At 44.1% G+C, this 21781-nt stretch overlaps 1 protein-coding gene across 1 annotated transcript in view; it reads right to left on the minus strand.

Moving 5' to 3' along the window:
* MICALCL (MICAL C-terminal like) overlaps positions 1–21781 on the minus strand; it is a 71543-nt gene that overhangs the window by 48424 nt on the left and 1338 nt on the right. The window contains exons 2-4 of the mRNA XM_025356029.1: positions 16899–16973; positions 11729–11883; positions 9232–10507 (exon numbers count right to left, since the gene is read on the minus strand). Of these exons, the coding sequence (XP_025211814.1) occupies positions 9232–10507; positions 11729–11857 (1405 nt within the window). The 5' untranslated portion in view covers positions 11858–11883; positions 16899–16973. The remainder of the gene's footprint in view (positions 1–9231; positions 10508–11728; positions 11884–16898; positions 16974–21781) is intronic.

Here is a 21781-nt window from a genome sequence, read left to right on the forward strand (position 1 = left end):
TCTCAAAGTGCATATATCTGACAAAGGACTTATATCCAGAATCTATACAGATTACAAATCAATGATGAAAGGGCTAATAACACAATAAAAGCATGGGCAAAAGACTTCAATAGAGACTTCTTACAGAAGAATATCTAAATAAGCATGTGAAAAGTTATGCAACATCATTTGGCATGAGCCACTGCACTGAGCCAAGAATGATTAGTGAGATGCTTTACATTATTTCATTCATACTAAGTCTTCACAATCTGATGCATATTTTACACTTACAGTATGTCTCTGTTCAGATGATACATTTAAATGGTTAAAGTGAAATGTAACCCTATTAAAGTTGTGTTTAATAGAAAACCATTTTACACTGCTTCAGTTTTTAAATTTAAATTAATTAAAATTTTAAAAATTAAAAATTCAGTTTCTCATTCACACTAGTTACAACTCAAGTATGAAATAGTGGCTATTATATTTGGACAGCACAGTTCTAGAAAGTAAGAGAGAACATCTACATGACCTCGGAGTAGGGAAAGATTTCATAAACAGGATGCAAACATCAACAGCAATAACGGAAAGTGATATTGTTTGGCTCCATGTCCCCACCCAAATCTCACCTTGAATTGAAAATCTCCATAATCCCCATGTATCAAGGGTGGGACCTGGTGGAGGTAATTGAATCATGGAGGCAGTTTCCCTCATGCTGTTTTTGTGATAATGAGTGAGTCTCACAGACCTGATGGTTTTATAAGCGTCTGGCATTTCCCCTACTTGCACCCACTCTGTCCTGCTGCCTTGTGAAGAGGTGCTTTCCACCATGATTGTAAATTTCCTGAGGCCTCCCTGGCAATGTGGAACTGTGATTCAATTAAATTGCTTTCCTTTATAAATTATCCAGTGTCAGGTATTTCTTCATAGCAGTGTGAGAACTAATACAGAAAGTATTGGTAAGTTTGGCTTTATTTAGATAAATACTTCTCGCCGGGTGCAGTGGCATTGCCTGTAATCCCTGCTACTTGGGAGGTCAGAGTAGGGGATTGCTTGAAGCCAAAAGTTTGAGGCTTCTGTGCATTATGATTGTGCCACTGCATTCCCAGGCTTTTATTAGAGACACCGTCTCTTAAAAAAAAAGTACTTCTGTTTATTCAAAGACATCATTAGAGAGTGAAAAAGGGAGCCAAAGAGTAGAAGACAACACAATAAAAGTATGGGCAAAAGACTTCACTAGAGACTTCATACAGAAGAATATCTAAATAAGCATGTGAAAAGTTATACAAAATCATTATCAGGTAAATGCAAATTAACACCATAATAAGATACCACTGTACACCTGTAATAATAGCAATATCAGCAAAACAAAACAAAGTGGAGACTATCAAGTGTTGACAAGGATGTGGAGCAAGGGGAGCTCTCATTCCTTGCTGAGAGTATATACATTGGTACAATCACTTTGCAAAACTGTTTGATAGTATCTACTAAAACTATCATACATACCTACCCTATGACGTAGCAATTCCACCCCCAGGTATATGCTAATGTTCTTTTCTTAACCAAACCCGAGCCAGGCTCCTCTGATCCTCTTCTTAACTAGGCCTCACCTTGGCCTATGAAAAGAACAGACTCTTGACATAAGTGATTTTGTCCATCCCTTGTCTCTCCACATTAAAAGGCTTAAACAAACACTAACATAGTTTCTGAAAGCTCAAGATCCAATCACTAAGATGGCCATAACCTCCCTTGAAGTGCCTGCCTAAGAAAACTTAAGGTTGCCAAAATAATGGACTGCTCGTTTTAGCCAACACGTGATGACAGGCACCACTGTCACTCGTTCTCAGAACATTTATTAAATAAAAAGCTTACAACTGTGAATCCTTCCTCTGTCCCTTTGAGACGTATGCGTATCTCCTACAACTCAGGAGTGTCTTTCTCAAGGACCTGATAAGCCATTCCTTTGAAATGTAATCATCAGGAAGGATAGGGCCACTGTCTCCCAGTCTCTGTGGAAAGACAGAATTCTGACTTTGTTAACTGCCAGCTAACAGATGCAGCTGGCCTAATCCCCATGGCCACTGACCAGCCCTTTGTGATTTTTCACTTCCCTGACTCTACTGAGCCCTGACCACCTCCTTACGCCCTCCTTCTCCCTATAAAACACTCAGTCGCTTCTGTAGAAATTGAAGTTGAGCTCAGTTTACACTGGAACCTCTACCTTATTGCAATAGCATGTTACTGATTAAAATCTGCCCTTACCGTTTTAACCAGTGTCTAGCTTTATTTATCTTTGGCAATACTCAACAGACACAAGTACATATGTGCACCAAAAATACGCACGTATAAGAGTGCTCAAAGCAGCATTATTCACAATCAAAACAACTGAAAACAACCTCAATACCCAAAAACAGAAGGCACATAGTCATACAATGGAATAAAATGGAGCAATGGAAAAGAACAAACCACTTCTGCACATAACAACATGGATAAATACCCCCCAAAGAATGTGATATGGTTTGGCTGTGTACCCACCCAAATCTCAACTTGAATTGTATCTCCCAGAATTCCCATGTGTTGTGGGAAGGACCCAGGGATGGGTAATTGAATCATGGGGGCCAGTTTTTCCTGTGCTATTCTCGTGATAGTGAATAAGTCTCATGAGATCTGATGGTTTTATTAGGGGTTTACACTTTTTCATCTTCCTCATTTTCTCTTTTTTTTTGTTGTTTTTTGAGACGGAGTTTTGCTCTGTAGCCCGGGCTGGAGTGCAGTGGCTGGATCTCAGCTCACTGCAAGCTCCGCCTCCCGGGTTCCCGCCATTCTCCTGCCTCAGCCTCCCCAGTAGCTGGGACTACAGGCGCCCGCCACCTCGCCCGGCTAGTTTTTTGTATTTTTAGTAGAGAGGGGGTTTCACCGTATTAGCCAGGATGGTCTCGATCTCCTGACCTCGTGATCCACCCGTCTCGGCCTCCCAAAGTGCTGGGATTACAGGCTTGAGCCACCACGCCCGGCCCCTCATTTTCTCTTGCCACTGCCAGGTAAGAAGTGCCTTTTGCCTCTTGCCATGATTCTGAGGCCTCCGCAGCCATGTGGAACTGTAAGTCCAATTAAACTTCATTTTCTTCCCAGACTCAGGTATGTCTTTATCAGCAGTGTGAAAACGGACTAATACAGAATGTTTAATGAAAGAAGCCAGGTACAAAAGAGTATATACTTGTATGGGTTTTTCTATTGTTGTGGAACCAATTCCCACCAGTTTGGCAGGTTTACAACAACACCCTTTCATTATCTTACAGTTCTGTAGGTTGGAAGTCCAGGCATGGCTCAATGGGGCCCTTTGCTCAGGGTCTTACAAGGCTGCAAATAAAGTGTCAGCTGGGCTGCAGGTCTCATCTATATCTCAGGGTCCTCTTCCAAGCACATTCAGTTTGTTGGCAGAATTCGGTTCCTAGTGGTTGGAGGGTATAGGGTCTGTTTTCTTGCTGCTTGTCAGCTGGAGGTCAGTCTCAGCTCCTAGAGGCCTCTTGTTCATAGGCCCTCCCATACCATGGCAAATTTACTACTTCTTCAAGGCCAGGAGGAACATATCTCTCTCAAGCTATGAATCCAGTCTCTGACTTCAGGAAGTCCTTGTTAAGGGCTCACCTGATTGACTTAGGCCTACCCAGGACAATCTCTCTTTTGATTAACTCAAAGTGAATTGTTTTGGGGCTTAATTATATTTGCATAATCCCCTAACTTCATCATGGGATGAAATGAAATCCATCATATTTATGTTCCCACCATATTCCAGAGGACTAGATTTTTTTTTTTTTTTTTTTTTTTTGAGATGGACTTTTGCTCTTGCTGCCCAGGCTGGAGTGCAATGGTGTGATCTCAGTTCACTGCAAATTCTGCCTCCTGGGTTCAATCAATTCTCCTGCCTCAGCCTCCTGAGTAGCTGGGATTACAGCGCCTGCCACCATGCCCAGATAATTTTTGTAATTTTAATAGAGACAGATTTTTGCCATGTTTGCCAGGCTGGTCTTGAACTCCTGACCTCAGGTGATCTACCTGCCTCAGCCTCCCAAAGTGCTGGGATTAAATTTGTGAGCCACTGTGCCCAGTCCAGAGGACTAGATTCTACACAGCAAGCACACTAGGGAGCAGGAAGCATGGGGTCCTTTTAGAATTCTGCCTACCACATTACTGAATGATTCAATTTTTGTAAAGTAAAACAAAACAAAACAAAAACTGCAAGAGTAATCTAAGATGATAAGAGGCAGATGATATGTACCTTTGCTGGGCAGGGCATATAATGGGGAGAAAGCATGAGGGAGTCTTTTGGGTGCTGATAACATTCTATAGCTTGATCTCAAAGAAAATTACACAAATGCGCACTTTGCAAAAATTCATCAGCTGTAGGCTTAACCTTTGCAGTTGTTACTGTATGCACGTAATACTGCAATAAAAATGTTTATGCAAAAAATTAAAGAAGGTTCTCAGGGCATGTTCTTTAATTATACACAAGAATGATAACTAGCATTAAAATTGTTTCTATAAAATGACCACTGATAAGTACCTGAAATTAGTTTATGACTCCAAGTCATTCAAATACGCCGATAAGTTTATGTACACCATTAATTTAATTGGAAAGTTGTCTTGTAAAAATACAAACAAGTTAATTTCAGCCTGGCTCTTATTCAAATGATAATAACTTTTAGGTACTTCAATTTGAATGAGCATGATACTGTTTTCTCTCTCCATTGCATGGAAGTATGCACTCCCAAGTTCAATGTGGAGGCAACAGTGTCAGTGCATATATGTGAGTGTGGGTTTGGTGGACTGAGCAAGGAAATTAAAAAAAAAGACTGATGGGTCTAATCTGATAGGTTAGGTAAAATCTTTACTTTCTTAGGGTACTGACCTAAGAACACTTGAGAGAAACACAAAACTCTTCTAAGAGAGGTGGCAGGCACTACTTCCAGAGCTGACTAACTCCAAGCCAATTCCATTCTGTACATTCCCAGTCTGTTCCAAGGCAAGGAAGTCATACTATTTTCTGATGAATATAAATGAATGTGGCTCTCCATGCTAATCAAAGCAGGAAAATACATTTACCCTAACTTATTGTAATTAGCACATACAGAAATCATATAAATGTGATATCAATGAACTGTAGGCCAATATTACCTATGAATTTAATGCAAAATGTTAAATAAATTATCAAACATAATAAAAAAGTAATAAGACATCATGTAAAGTAATAAGACAAAGTAATAACACATCATGACCAAGTGGTATTTATCTCAGCAATGCAAGGGTGGTTCAATATCCATAAATCTACTGTATAATTCATAATATTAATCAAATTAAGGAGGAAAAAATCAGACATCTCAAAAGATGCTGAAAAGACATTTGACAAAATTCAACATCCATCTGTGATTAAAAATATTCTCACCAAAATAGAACTAGATTGCTATTTCCTCAAAATGATAAAATATATCTCAGTCAATCCAGAAGCCAGTTATCATGCTTAAATGGGAAAAATACCAGCAGCATTCTCATTATGAGTAGGAATATATTAAGGAAATAATTATCACTACTGTTATTTAACATTGTTCTGGAGATTCTAGAAACAAAAGAAACCAGCGAGACAAGATAAATAAGAGGTATACAATTTAAAAGCAAAAAGTAAAGGTATAATTTGCAGTTGTTATGATTGTATATATGGGGGAACTCAGGGGAATCCATTGAAAAACTTTTACAACAAAGAGAATGTAATAAAACCGATAAGTACAAAATTACTACACAAAAATCAATAACTTTCATATATACAAACAACAGTAGAAAGATAAACTGGAAAATATCTTATTGATGATAGCAACAAAAACTAATATATCTATTAATAAAATTAATGATTATGCTAGATCTATATGCTCTAAAGTGTACAATATTCCTGAGGGTCACAAAAAAGACATGAACAAATGGAAAGGTAACTCATACCATAATTTTGTAAGTTCTTGCCAAGTTACTTATACATTTAACTCAATCCCATAAGAGTATTCACAGGACTTTTTTTTGGTAGATAGACAAGCCTATACTAAGTTCATATAGAATATCAAACAAGCAAGAAGAGTCAGGAAATTTTAGAAAAAGAAAATCAATAATGGGAATACTCTTCCTACCAGATAGTAAAATACCTAAAATTTAAAAATATGTAAATACATAAAATTAGATATTTAAAACAGTGTGGTATTGATACATAACAGACAACTAAATTGAATATAATAGATGGTGTGGAAATAAGTCCAAGTTCAGGAATCTTATATGTGATAAATGTGTCATCTCACATAAGAGAGGAAAAGAGAGATTATTCACTAATTTTTTAGGATAGCCAGGGAAACATATAAAAAGTAAGGCTGAATCTATAGCTCACATTTTATACTAGGAAATTTATTGATGTAAATACTTAAATGTTAAAATATTGAAAATAATCAAGAAGACTAGAAGAAACTGTGAGAAATTTCTCCTACAAACTTGGAAGACACTCTTTCTAACTACTATATGAAACCCAGAAGCCATATAATAAAAATGTTTCAAACTACTATATGAAGTTAGAAATTTTACACAAGAAAAGCCACTATAAATAAAGTCAAGCACAAACAAGAAACTGGTAAAAAAATATTTGTAATTTGCATCATTACAAAAAAGGGCTAAATTTCCCTTTTGATAAAGAATCTGTACATATTATTAAGAAAAAACCAACAAACCATTAGAAAACTGGACAAAGGATGGAATCAACTGGTCACAGAAAAGAAGACGCAAATGGCTCCTCAACATATAAAAAGATGTTCAATCACCTTGTTAAACAAAAAATGAAATTCAAACCACTCTGAGATCTATATTTCACCATCTGATCAGTAACATACCAGTTAGTGCAAATGTAGAGATCGAGTTCTTATACTTTGCTGCTGGGAATGTGAACAAGCACACTGTGATGAAGGACAAGTTAACAGTATCTATCAAAATCCCCGATTCACATATCCTTTGCTCCAGTATTTCCACTTCTAAGAATTTATCCTAGAGATAAATTCACACATGTGCGTAATGGCCTAAGTTCTCAGTTAATTGTTGTACCACTGTTTGCAATAGCCAAAGATTTGAAATTACTTAAACTTTGCATCATAGGGGGCTGGCTACATCAATTATGTTACATCTACACAGTGGGATACTGTGCAGCTATAAAACAAAGAAGAAAGTGCTTTATGTACTAATATGGAATAAGCTCCAAAATAAAATGAAAAGTTCAAAAAGAGTGCACACAGCATGCTGCCGTGCTATCATTTGTGTTAAAAAAAGAAAAAATATAATATGTAAAATTGCTCTTACATTCATAAATTCTGTCTGCAGGAATGCCTAAGAAACTGATGACAATGTCTATCACCAGTATAGGACCTGGATTGCTCAGGGACAAGGAAGGGAAAGAGGACTTTTTATTTTGAACCTTTTGTACCCTTTGATTTTGAACCATGCAAATATATTATCAAAAAATGCATAACACATTAAATTTTATGATGTGTGACATAATATACCCTTATGTCACACATCATAAAATTTAATGTGTTATACATTTTTAATAGTTTATTAAATAATCTATTTAATTTATTTAAAAGTTTAATAGTTTATTAATTTGTTATGCATATTTAAGAGTTATACTTCAGCCTGTCCATGCTTATCCTGAACCTGGCTGAAAATAAAACCTCTTGTTAATCCATATAGCTGGTTGATTAAGGTACTACTGAAGAGAAATAATATATTACTTGAAAACTAATGTTTCAAAATAAAAGTTAAATAAGAAAATAAAAAGGCTTTTTAGGAAAAAAGAAAAAGTTGATCAACAATAGGGATGGTAGGATCACAGTTTGTTCAAAGCAGTCAAACAAGTATCAACAACAAAAAAGAACTCGTGTGAATGTTTAGCTAAACTGTCTCTAAGGGAATAGACTAAAACTTTGGCAAGGAGGAGAGGGGATGAGATAATACATTTTACTTTTTATTAGATATTTCCATATTGTTGGATTACTCTGATTATTTGATATATTAATTTTAGAATTTAAAAATTTTAATCAGGTTTAAATTATTTAAAAAGCCTACATTTTCATTGGTAAGCAAATATGCATAAGTGTTTAGGCTAGGAGTTTAAAGGGAAAAACATATGCATAAAGATGTTCATTCAACACCATATATAAAATATAAATATATGCATATATAACATATATACAAATGTAAGTTAAACAATAAGACAATAGTTCACCATACCTACCAGATAGGATATTCAATTAAATCACATTTATGTATACTACATGGTAATTGGCATAATATCTATGATATAATGTTGACTTTTAAACGATACAAAATTTTTGGCTAGGCATGGTGGCTCACACCTGTAACCCGACACTTTGGGAGGTCAAGGTGAGACGATTGCTTGAGGCCACGAGTTTGAGACCAGCCTGGGCAACATATTGAGACTCCATCTCCACAAAAAATAAAAAATTAGCCAGGTGCTTCAGTCCAGGAGTTTGGGGCTGCAATGAGCCATGATCAGGCCACTGCCCTCCAGCTTGGGTGATAGAGAAAGACCCTTTCTCTCTAAAACAAACAAACAAACAAACAAACAGAGGCTGGGCATGGTGGCTCATGCCTGTAATCCCAATACTTTGGGAGGCTGAGGCGGGCGGATCACCTGAGGCCGGGAGTTTAAGACCAGCCTGGCCAACATGGTAAAACCCCATCTCTACCAAAAATACAAAAATTAGCTGGGCGTGGTGACACACATCTGTAATCCCAGCTACTTGGGGAGGCTGAGGCACGAGAATCACTTGAACCTGGGAGACAGAGGTTGCAGTGAGCTGGGATCATGCCACTGCACTCCAGCCTGGGTGACAGAGTCAGACTCTGTCTCAAAAAAAAAAAAACAAAAAAAACAAAATTTTATGTACAACTTACTAAAAAATATTCCTATGGAAAGAAAGAAAATAAGTGAGAAAGTGGTGGTAGGGTTATACTTGATTGGTCTCTTTTCAACACCTTCTATAATTTCAAAACTAATTTTTTCAGATTTTTTTTCAAATTTTTCACCTTTAGGGTTTTCCTACTTTTGTTAGTATTTGAGAAGCAAAACGAAGTGAAAGATGCCTGCTTGTCAATGCAATGAAGATAACTAACTGCCCAGCATGAAGTGCAGACATTTATCAGGACAGAGCCACTTACCTGCACCTCCTGCTGTAGGAGGAGGAGGAGGGGGAGGGGCTGCCTGGCACAGGGAGGTGCTTTTGAAAGGCTGCAGCAGCTTCTCTAGGGCCTGCGCACTGTCTTCAGGCAGCACCTTCGTCTTGGGGCTGCCAAAGAGGTCCCTGATGTCCTTTCTTTGTCTGGATTCTTGGAGGAAACTCTCAAAAGATTTGTCTTTGAGTCTGAGAGAGGAAAAAAGTGAGATTCTTTTCTTCGGAGGCTTAGAAGCATCTGGGAAGGTCTCTTGCAAACTCACTTTCTCAAGGAGTGTGGGGACATCTTCAATCTTGCTACAGGGTGGGGACCTAAGTGCAGGAAAGATCTTCGATGGCCGATTGGGCAAACTATGGGTGCGGAGGACAGGGTCAGGAGGGCTAAAGGCTGAGGGCCGGTTTCTCCCAGGGGAATGCTGGTCCCTGTCTTTATTGGAATTGGTTTTCCGAAGGCTGGATGAGCGAGTGCAGGCCTGTGTGGGTAAAGTTTTGGATTCTTGCTTGGCCCAAGCCTTCTTCCCACCTTCAGAGTTGGAAAGAAGGGGCTCTAGAGACCTTCGGATGGCATTGGCTATGAGCCGCAGCGGGGACTTGGGTGGAGGCACGCTTCGCTCCCCTTGAGCTTGTTCCGCGGGGGTCCTCATCTTCTCCTGAGCCCCCCTCTGGGTTGGCAGGGGCTCTCTTGCTGCCCTAGGGAGCAGCAAGGGGCGGACTGGTTTTAGCACACGGCCTCCTCTATCATTCTCAGCACTTTTCTGGGAAAGTCGCTCCCCGGTTTTGAGGTGCACACTCTCAGGGATGGAGTCATTCCAATCCAACAACATGGTCTTCTGCTCCTGAGTGAGGACTAACTTCTTTAGGCCCAACTTCTCCTTTGCCAGCGCTGGTCCTCCCTCTTCTTCCTTCCCAGCTCCAGTACTTCCTTTTTCCCAGTCTTCTCCAGCCAAGGGAGATAGCTCTTGACCTGGCCAGTTCCTGTCCTTCCCCCAGATGGGGTGTGGGTCTCTGTGGTTGCTTCCAATGTCCCCAAGAGGTGCCTCTGCTGGCTGCCACTCATCAGAAGTCATCTCTGCAGGGCCTGAGAGGCCATCTTCACCAGGGCTTACCAGGCAGTACTCTGCCCACTCTGGCTTTGGGTGATGAGGCAGATACAGTGGAATTTCCCTGGGTGCTCCTTGGGCTATGGTTCGCCTTTGAAAGGTTGGGGTGGGAGGACTTGCATGACCTCTCGAGACCTGTGAGAGGGACTCAGAAGCTGTCATCTAGATGGGATGGGCAAAAATAGCAGTTATTTTAAAAATTTCACCATTTATTTATATGATTAAAGCAAATCTCAATCTACAACCCCTCCCCTTTTTTCTTACCATCTCAGATGCCCAAATTCAAAAATTATTTTGCCTAAGATGATTTCAAAGGGATACTCTTTGTTCTAAGTAGCTGCCTTGGGTCCTACCAGGATCTGCCCAGAACCCCCAAATCAGCATTGATGAAAGGCTTTTCTGAATCACAGATTACCGGGGTTGGAAGCCAGGGGGAAGGCAAAGGTAGAACCCTGCTGTTGTAAGCTCCTGTGCCCATGAGGGTAGGGCTGGCTGGGCCTCTGTGGGTGCTCAGTCATTGTCTATACTAAAGGGCATGATCTGCCCATAGGTATGTTCCTCTAACAACCAAGAAACCAAGGCTGCTTCTTTGGAGGCCATTAAAGTAAGAAGCGACAGTCACCCTCTGGGCTGAAGCTGTGGTAGCACAAGAATGGCCCTTAAGACCTTCCAATGACCCTTTTTAACCTCCCACCTTGCACCATCAAGAAAGTAGCTATTTCTAGCATGCAGGAACTTGGCCCTTGGCAAAGACAGAACATGAGTGGACTCTAGGGGTGGCTGTGTCCTCCCAAGAGCTCTGGTGCCTGAAGGGCAGGTAATAGCACAGGGGTTTCACCAGAGCACCCATCTTTTCTGTCTTGTGCACTCTACTTTCCAGAGTCTAGAACAGGCCTGGCAGGTAACAGAGGCTTGATAAATACATACAGAAGGAAAGAGTCCAGCCTGCATATCAATGATGATATTTTATATTCAAGGAAGATGTTGCTTCCAAGGTTCTTGGATGCTACCAAAGGAACCCTCACTTCTGTGCCTGCCATCCTACAGCTGCAAATTCCTCAATGCCCTTTGCAAGTTCTCAAGGGAAAGGTGTCCTAGCAGCTCTGTATCTCATGGAGACCTGGCATGGAGTCTAAGCCCTGTAAAGTTTGCTGAGGGAATGACTGTGTCCTCAGGGATGGCTGTGAAGGAGCAGCAGGAGATTTTGTGAAAGGTATACATGAAGGTGGCTGGGGTAGAACCTTGAGAGAGTATCTTCTGGCCCTGGCTTTGCACTTAGGTTGACCTACGAGCACATGGAATCCAGAGATAAGTGTGGAAGGTGGGAAGAGTACAGGTAGCTCAGCTTCCTGACACCTGGGCAGGACCCTCAAGGACACTCACCTGAGGTGGGGAAGAACCATCTGGAGCATGCTCAGAAACACTGGCTGAAGAAGAAGATGGTGGGGAAGATGAACGAGAAGACAATGAAGGAAGAGGAAGAGAAGGAGAAGGGTCCTTTGGAGGTGACATAGTTCTTTTGTTCACTGGCGTCAAACCTACCAAGGAAAGAACACACTCTTCATTACAAAGGTGTTATTATTTTATCAAGAAAAGAGGAGGCTTTAAGTGAAGCTCCAATTCTATAAACCATCAGAAAGAAGAAGATGTCAGAGCCTGACTCAGAGGTTCCTGGTGCCCGAGGTGTGGGACTCAGAGGAATGGGTATAGCAGTGTCAGGGTCCCGTGGGGCAAAGGAAGTCCCAGGGTGAGAAGTCTAAGAACCATTATGTTTCAGACTCATGCGAGGATGCTCTTGAGAGATGTATCAGGGCATTTCCAGAACGTTTCTTAGAAATGTGCATCTGCCTCCAAAGAGCATCCTAAAACCATTGTGGATGGGAGCTGGGCTGTGTTAAATCACTCAGTCAATAAACCACCTGAGCTTTCTTCCCACAAGATGCTGGACCCTTAGCCATGGGCCCAGAAAGGTTAGACATCCACGACAAATGAGATGGGCTCTTTCTTCTCACATGTGTGCCAAGAGGCTCTCAGACAGGAGGAGTCATTTGAGATTTTAAGAGAATACAAGAGAGGGAGGTTACAGTGAGTATCAAATCATTTGAAGGATATGGAGTGGGCCCATGCCAAGCTCCTGTTGGTCAGGGAACAAACAGGATACAGTGTGGCTACTCAGAGATGGAGGTGAAAGGAGTGGGGCAGGGCCCTGAGGACAGGCCTGGTTCTGTGCTGTGGGGGGCTGAGATCATCTAGTCTGCTGACAGTCGTAGCCTACTGCAAGATCAACCAAGCTCACATATGTGTACTCTCTTCCTCTCTCCCTCCCCTCCTTCTTACTTTCTTCCCTTGCTTCCCTCAAGCATGGTAACCTTAAATCTAAAATCTCAAACATTTTGTCTCCATATTGGGTCATTTGAGATCACTTGCTCAAACTGATTCAGTAAAATGCCATGTACCCTCTCAGATCTGCCCTCTCAGTACCTACCCGCAGCCCAACCAGCTCTCCCATGAACTGTGGTGGCATACAGGGATGTCCCTCAGAAACTTCCCAGGACCGCCACATGGAACGAGTCTGCTCTCTTGTCCATCTCCCTGCTTCTGGCCGCTCAGCTGACTCATTCAGATTTTCCTCCAGGGTGTCTAGCCTTCAGATTTTCACCCGCTTCTTAGTGCAACACAATCCCCTGGTCTCAGTTTCCCCAAAGCTCCGAGGGATAAGCTCCTCCTCAGGGACCCATGCAGGCCAAGTCCCATCCCAAGGAGAGTTCCACTGAGTCCCCTCCACCCCCGGGGGCCCACACTGTTCTCGATATTCTCCCCTGCTTTCCCCCGTACATCAATGCGAACATGTGTGACTGCACGTCCCAGGCGTGGGCTCTGAACAGATGGCACCACACGCACACGGTCAGCAAGCTCCCAGAGGGAGGTCTCACAGAAAGCTTTGGAGGGAAAAGGTAATTCTGGAAACAGATCTGATCTGAGGGTGGCAGGAAGGAGCTGCCAGGGAGGCGGCTGGCCTGCCTCCCGCTACTGCACCCCCATCGCAGCCCACGATTAGAAGGTTCAAGCCTAAAAAGGCAAAAGTTGTGAGTCAGTCCTTGCCTTGCTTCCCGTCCTTGTCCTCAGCTTGCCAAATTCCTGCCAAATTCCTTCCTTCCTTCCTCCTTGCACCCTCATTCTCCCTCTCTGCCATCTTCTGAATCAAACTCCTTCACTTGCCTCAGTTCCTCTCAGCTCAACAGACTGCCTTTTTGTTCCCCTGAGGATCCCTCAGGGACTTCCTGACAGGAAGCCAGGGCCACCTCAGGAACCAAGCCTGAGAGAAACGCCTCAGGGCTCACGAGGTCATGACCCAGAAGCTGCTCCCTTCTTCTCCTTTCTCTAATCCCCACTCCCACCGCTGCTAGGGGGTCTCCTTCTCTCCACACGCGGTCCTCATGCACTGCCTTCAAGATGGAACTCCAGCAAGGCTTGAGAAGATGAGGGAATCAAAGCCCCAGCTCAGGCCGCGCCCCTTGTCCCTGGGCTGCCCTTCAAGCCACTGCTTGGGAGGTGGGCACAGCCTGGGGAGAGAGGTGATGGGAAACCTCCCCTTCCTGATGCCCACTGTGTCTTTGGGTCCTCTCAGAAGATGGTGAAGGGGAGCCTGGAAGTCCACCCCTTCACATGCACACCAGCTGCCCGGCTCTGAGCAAGTTACTTAATCCCTCAGTCTCCTCATCCAAAAAGTGGGCTGTCTGGTGCAGTTTCATGGAGTGGTTGAGCAGATAACATGGGCTAAAAAGAGATGCCCAGTTGGCCGGGTGTGGTGCCTCACACCTGTAATCACAGCACATTTGGAGGCTGAGGTGGGTGGATCACTTAGCTCAGGAGTTCAAGACCAGTCCGGCCAACATGGCGAAACCCTGTCTTTACCAAAAATACAAAAATTAGCCAGGCATGGTGGTGTGCGCCTGTGGTCCCAGCTACTGGAGAAGCTGAGATGGGAGGATCACTCGAACCTGGGGGATGGAGATTGCAGCGAACCGAGATCACGCCACGGCACTTGTCTGGGTGACAGAGTGAGACCTCATCTCAAAAAAAAAAAAAAAAAAAAAAAAAAAAAAAAAGGTGCCCAGTGGCGCAGGACACAAAGTAAAAGCTAGTTGTTGGCAAAATACGAACTCCATTAGTTTCCCACCCTCTCACACACTTAAGCCGCATCCAGGTAAAGAAATTTGCTGAAGCACATTGCTGAAGCTCTGGCCCATTCCAGAGGGGGCTGCACACTCTACACAGCCACGATTTCTCCAACTTTTGGGCCAAGAGCTCCTCATTGGCCAACTCACATCCCCCACTGCTGGCCGTTTCCTTGAAACCTTGGTACGGCCCACCCGGGGCTGCCCTGTCCTCTGCCCGGGTCTCAGTCACACGTGCCTCTGGCACCTTAGGGTTGCTTTATGTGAAGGATACTGATGCGTGCACCAGGGCCTGAGTTTCAGCATCCAGGCTGCCTCTGGGTCAGGCGCTTGCGCTACCTCCTCTCTGGGCCCTCTAGCAGCAGCAACCTTTCCTGTAGATCCTAGAGGTCATCTGGCAGCATGAGCAGCTGGGGAGGGTGCCCAGGGCAGCCACATAGCCCCTCCAGCCCTCCCACCTGGGGCTTGGGGCCAGAACCAGCTGTGATGGGGCAGTAATGCCTCTGGACAGGAGGGATGGTACCACACATTCTGCTTCCAATGGCAAGGCCAGCCCTGCTCCCTGGGATTTTCTTTTAGGCAAAATAAAGACAATAAAAAAGATGGCTGTTGTGGCTTTCGGCTCTCGGGATTTTTGTGAGACTGGGACTTCAGGGTGCAGCTTCCTAGAACTTGGAGGTTTTGCAAGGTTCAAATCCCTCTCGAAGTCTTGGAGCGCCCTCTAGGGGCGGTAGCCTGAGCAGGTCTGAATCCATGTGCTCCCTTTGCGCTCAGTTCAGCTGGCTTGCTCCTTGGTGCCTTACTTCATTCATTGATTCAGCAAACAAGGATTGGGTTCCTCCTCTGGGTCAGACCATGCTAGACACTAGGCTGATTGAAATGATCAAAACTCAAGCCCTACCCTCAAAGCAGCTTTCGTATACTCTTGAGAAACACTGTACAATACTCTTTGATAACTAAAGGCTGAGTTTCCCAGGCCCATTCCAGACCCCATGGGGCTATTCAGCAGTCCTCTTGTTCCTGCACCTCCCCCAGCGACCCAGCCCTACTGGGAGGGTCTACCACCAGCCTCCCTGCTCTCACCCCAGGCTGAGAGCTTCCTGAGGACGGACTGAGTCCCCACACTGGCGGCACACAGTAGAGTGGGCTGGAAGCCTTGGGATGGACCCTGCACCCATGCATCCGGGGCCCGGGCAGCAGGCTTCCAGGGACTTGGGGAGGGCCAGAGCAGGGCAGTAAAGGCAATGACCCATGTGTGACAACGCTAGCTCCTCCACCCTCTGCTGTCACCGCTGGGGGCTGTCAGAGGATTCAGGAGTCACTCTAGGCTGTCCCCAGATGAAGTGGCCTGCCCAAGAGTGCAGCCCTGGGTCCTGCTTCCGAGGTGCCCCTGTCCCAGCCTGACCCGGTGCGAGGGTGGTGGGTCTGTGGATGGCGGGGGAATGACTCACTGGCTGGGAGCCTTGACTCAGAAGGAAGGAAGACCAGGGCTCAGTTCCAACTGCAACATTTCTTGGTAGAAACCCCTGTCTAAGCCAAGGCCTTTCTGGGTCCTCCTCTCCTAGGGTGAGGCCGGAGAGGGAGTGGGTGTGGGGGGAGGTGGAAGGCAGCGATGAGCCTGGAACTGGATGAAGAGTCTCTGTCCCTTGCTCCAGGGCCTGGGGAGGGAACTCTGCGCAGTAAGTGCTGCAGCCCCTGGATCCCAGGCCTGCCTAGACGCTGTGAGTCTGTGTGTGGTCACTGCACCGCCTGGCAGGGCCTGCTGCCTCAGCACCTGCCACAGCCCTGCCCTTCCCCAGGACACTGGGACCAAGTCTGACTCTGAAAAAGGAGCAGGGTTGTGTGTGTGTGTGTGTGTGTGTGTGTGTGTGTGTGTGTGTGTGTGTAGGGGGGTGTGTGTGTAGGGGTGTGTGTGTGTGCATGTGAGTGTGTGTGTGTAGGGATGTGTGTGTGGATGCATGGGTGTCTGTTTGTAGCATCCTGCTTTGCATGAGGTCATTAATCTGATGCCCCAGTCTCACTCCAGTGTACAGAATCAAATCATAGAGTTCCTTCGGTTTACTCGTCTGTATTTCAAAAGCTTAGAGGTAATGATGGCTAAGGCCCTGTCTGGGTGAAACTGTAGAATCCTAAGGCTCCATAATTCCTGAGCCAGGGGTGGAGGGGAATGGGAAGATCTTGAGTCCCTTGGAAAAGGCTCCCTCTAGTCAGCAGTGGAAATAAAGTCAACCTGATATTTTATTTCTTGCCTCTGACAACTAGGAGGCCGCACCAGAGAGATACCATGTAAGGAATGAGAACAGCTGCCCCTGAGAATTAACCAGAGATCTTCTGCCCAGTCCCAGCCTCCCACTCCCAGAGAGCTAGTGACTCACTCCACCGGAATTCTCTCCTCCAGTTCTGGTATTTGCTTGGGGTTGGAGACTGGAAGCTATTGGCCCGTTGCAGAGCTGCTGTGGAAAAAGAGAGAGACAGGGAAGATGGGGTGGGAGGAAGAGTCCATTTAATGTGTACAGTAAGTAGGAATTTATCTCCTATAGCTCATTTACCACAAGTTAATAGACTAATGATTATAATAGATTGAACCCTCTCCTTCCCTTACACCATACTCCTGTCCCCACAACATACACTACCAAACTTTTCATTTGTTCACGCATCAAATATTTTTGTGTGGTTTTTTTTGTCACCCAGGCTGGAGTGCAGTGGTGGGGTCATGGCTCACTGCAGCCTCCACCTCTTGGGCTCAATGATCCTCCCACCTCAGCCTCCTGAGTAGCTGGGACTATAGGCACGCACCACCACATGCAGATAATTTTTAAATTTTAATCTTTTATTTTTTATAGAGATAGGGTCCCACTGTGTTGCCCAGGTTGGTCTCAAACTCCTGGGCTCAAGTGATCCCCCCACCTCGGCCCCCAAAGTGCTGGGGTTACAGGCATGAGCCACCACACCTGGCATCAAATATTTATTGAGACCCTGCTATGGGACAGGTACCACCCTCAGAGAATGTCTCAAATTGTGAACTATCATTACTAAGATCATCAGTAAGCATCCATATGCATATATGCATATGTGTTGATATATTTATACATGCATGGGTATATACATACATGCACATATTCATTCATGTCAGAACAGTTATTTAAAGCTGAGGTAATCATGGAACATCAATGTTCCATATATGTAATACATTAAAAAGTGGAGCTGCTCTAACCGAAGCCAGGAAGCTGCAGGAAGTTCTATTCTCTGCCTCCCCTCTCCCGACAAAGCCCCCCAAACCCTTTGGAAACTAGGTTTAACTGAGACTGTGGACCATCATTGCTGTGGCCCTCCTTTGGCCTGGTTCCAAGGGAAACATATTTCCGGGACACTGTACTTCCTTTGGAAGACCCCTCTGCCAGCTGGGCCTTGAGGATTAGCTGAGCAAAATGAACATCACATGCAGAAGAAAAACAGGTCTTTGTCACTTAGGGTGTGAGAGTGGGCAGTGGGGTCCACATGTTCCATATTCCCACACAAGGCCTGCAGATGCATTCTCAGGCTTCAGGCCTCTGTACCTCCATCACTGCCAGAGAGAAAGGATGGGGACGGTGAACATCTGAATGTGCACACAGGCAGGCCAGGAAGCATGAATGGAAAGGAAGCCCAAGGGCATGATGTGGGTATGGGAGATGGAGGCAGAGAGGGTCTGAATCCAGGACTCTAAATCCAAGGCCCAGCTGGCCCAGCCCTCTGTCTTTCTTTCTGTCTAGAAACAGTCCTAGATATTCCGCTCCCTGCCAGGTCTCACAGTGGAACTCTTTCTTAGCAGCCAGGCTGTGGAGCATAAGTGTCAACCACTACCTGCGGGTTTTCCTTCCTCAAGACCAGCTCCTTCAACTCCTCTCTCCCTCTTACTCCATTTGTGAAAATGCCCTTTGCAAAAATTACAACTGAGAAAATTATGACAGTGACAGAGATCTGACCTAACCAATCCATCTTGCTTCTAACCTCCACCCTTTGTTCATTCCTGGGCGTAGGCTGAACTAATTTTGGGAGGAACTTAGTTTATAGTTTAGTTTTGAAACAAAGATGATAACAGCCCTTTCCCCAAACAAACCCCCTTCCTGCCTGGGGACTAGACTGCCTTTGCAGGACTAACAAATTCGCCACAAGATTAGAAATTGTGGTTTAGGAGTCATGCAGCTGGAGGCTGCAAGATTCTTCATCTTCCCAAATTGCATCCTGGGGCTACCATCACTATTGTAAAGCCTAAGGTCAGTGCTTGGGATATTTTGCAGACCCTGCACTCAGAGGATGAGCTGGTACCACCCAGATTGATAAACTGGCTCATCTGGACTTTTAGCCCCCACTCAGGAACTGACTCAGTGCAAGAAGATAGCTTCAACTCCCTATGAGTTCATCTCTGACCTGACCAATGAGCCCTCCCCATTTTCCAAACTCCTACTCAGCAAATTATCTTTAAAAACCCTGATCCCCAAGTTTTCAGGGAGACTGATTTAAGTAATAATAAAACTCTGGTCTCCTGTACTCTCCAGCTCTGTGTAAATTAAACTCTTTTTCTATTGCAATTCCCCTGTCTTGATAAATCAGCTCAGTCTAGGCAGCAGGCAAGGAGAACCCATTGGGTGGTTACATTTGGAGGCGCTTCATGCCTGCTCTATCTGGCAGGTTCCCAATCCCACAGGCCTACTCTCAAAATCCAGTCCATGGGGTTGAGGAGGAGCCTGTGTGGATGGGCACACAGCTTCCCATGAGGAGATGGAGAGCTCACCCTCCCAAGTGCTGGCTGGCTGGGCTTTCCAGGCATAAGGAGCAAGCAGGTCTTAAGCACAGCTACACCCTGCTGGCCAAAGCTAGCCTCTTAATCACTTAATGAAGACATTTCTAAAAAAAAAAAAAAAAAAAAAAAAAAAAAAAAAAATGCATAAAGCTCTAATTGCTTCTTCTTAGCTTGTAACTTTGTGGAATGGAACCTATTGGAAATGGCTAAAATTCAAGAGAGATTTTCCGTCACTGGTGTTAATAGAGCACACATGCACACATTTTTACCACAATGGGAACAATAGGGTGGCTAGTAATGCTGAGCAACATAAAGTGGGCTGATCCCTTCTTCTTAGCTTACATTCTATGTGTGTTTATTTATTTCAAAGGAGCACTTTCAGAGATCTTAGTGCATGACCCACTGTAAAAGGAGTCAGAGGGTATTTTGCCATGTGGTGCTGATGATATCATTTTATTATTACAAACTGATAGGAGTCCTCCATATTCCATTGGACCATCCTGTTATCAAATTATTGCCAGAAAAAAGATGGATAAATACCGATTCCTCTAAGCCAGAATAATTTGGGGCAGGTTGTTCTCCTAAACCTAATTAGTTTATAGCCAAGAGTCCAATGCACTAGATCTATTCATTTAGTTGCTTGGGCGTGGATTTTACAATGAATTCATCTAGGCAGGCCTTCCACAAAGCTGCATTTCCAAAATCCCCAAAGTGTAGAACATGGCCCACTGTGTCAAAGCCCCTGGGGATGCTTACACAGAATGTACGTACTTGACCCCACTCCAGACCCACTGAATCTGAATTTCTGATGGTGGGAACCTGGGAATCTGCCTTTTAAACAAGATTGTCAAGAATCACTGACCCCGATGTTTTAGGGGGCTTTCTGCAGCCTCCATGACATAGGGTGTGAGCTGTATTTCAGGCCACCCTCTTGGGCATGCTCTGTGAATTTTGAGGATGTAATAGGTGCCTTCATGTGCCAAGGTAGTCCCAGAAGTCTTTTTAAAAATTGTGGAAAAAATATACATGATATAAAAATTGTTACTTATACATTTTTAAGCCTAGGTTTCAGTGACATTAAGTACACTTGCCCTGCTGTGCAGCCATCACCACCTCACCACCACTCATCTCCAGAACTCTGCTCTCATCCCAAACTGACGTTTGTCCTTTTGTGACTGGCTTACTTCCCTTAGTAGCATGTTTTGAAGGTTCATCTAAGTTGTAGCGCATGTCAGAGTCCCTTCCTTTTAAAGTCTGAATAACATTTTGCTGTATGGATATACTGTGTTTTGTTTATCCATTTGTCTGTTGAACATTTGATTTGCTTCCCCCTTTTGTCTAATGTGAATAATGCTTCTACGAGCATGGCTGGACCAACCTGGAGTCTTTTTTTTTTTTAAACTCCACACTGCAACCAGGAGTCTTTTCAAAGCAACATCCTGGTCTTGCCTGGCATTCCCTTGGTCTACCTTGGAGGCATTTATCCAGGTGAGAATTGTAGTTAATGAAGCTCCATAAAACCCACACAAGGGGTCAACCCTGCATTATTTGGTAAAGTGATGGGGTTACCATAACCAGCAACACAAAGCACAGCACTTAGAGCTTAACTGTACAATGTGGTTCACCTAGCAATGATCAAACAACAACTGATGAAGACTAACTTGACAAAGAATTGTTTGAGAGTCACACAGCCTACCCACTTATCTACTCTATATTTTATTCTGGAGTTAAACTGGACTGCCAGAAACAAAATGCTTTGATCTCACTACCCAACGCAACCCAACTAGTCTCTCAACCCAACCCCATCCTACTAAGAAAACTGCTATTGCTGAGTCAGGTTTTTCTTTGGTTTTGTTTTTTTGTTTTGTTTTTTTGTTTGTTTTTTTTGGTTTTTTTTGGTCATGCCCTCACCTTCCAGCAAGGGATGCTGTAAGAAACAGCCTCAAGAATACTAGGGCTGCATTTTCTGAGGAACTGTTAAGACATAATCTAACACATTTCTCAATATCATGGATTCAGTACGAGCTGGAAACTGTCGACAGAGTTAAGCATTAGGAGAAGTTGTGCCTGCTCAGAGACCTGCTGCAAACCAATACACGTTTTTCTCATAAACAATGAGAATAATGATGTTCTGTGTTTCCTTTTGAACGCTGGAAGCCAGAAAACTCAGAATCAAACTTATGATTCAACTAGAGCAACTGTCTAGGATTATGGTCTGCCTCTCTGGGGTATATCCCTCCTAAACTGGCTTTGTTAGACCTGATTTTGAGGCTTGATCTTTCACCTTTATAGTTGTACAATTTTGTTTTATGTTTTTCTTGTAAGTTGCCTAAAACCCTCTGGCAATTGGAGGGGAAATGGAGGGAAGGGATGAAAGGCAGGCCGACTTCGTATCTGGAAATGGGGAGCTGGAGCCCAGGAGGATGGAAGGGTACACCAAGGCCACGCAGTAACCAGAGGTGGGGCTGGACCCAG

The sequence above is a fragment of the Theropithecus gelada genome, chromosome 14 (assembly GCF_003255815.1).
Source record: "Theropithecus gelada isolate Dixy chromosome 14, Tgel_1.0, whole genome shotgun sequence".
Lineage (NCBI taxonomy): Eukaryota > Metazoa > Chordata > Mammalia > Primates > Cercopithecidae > Theropithecus > Theropithecus gelada.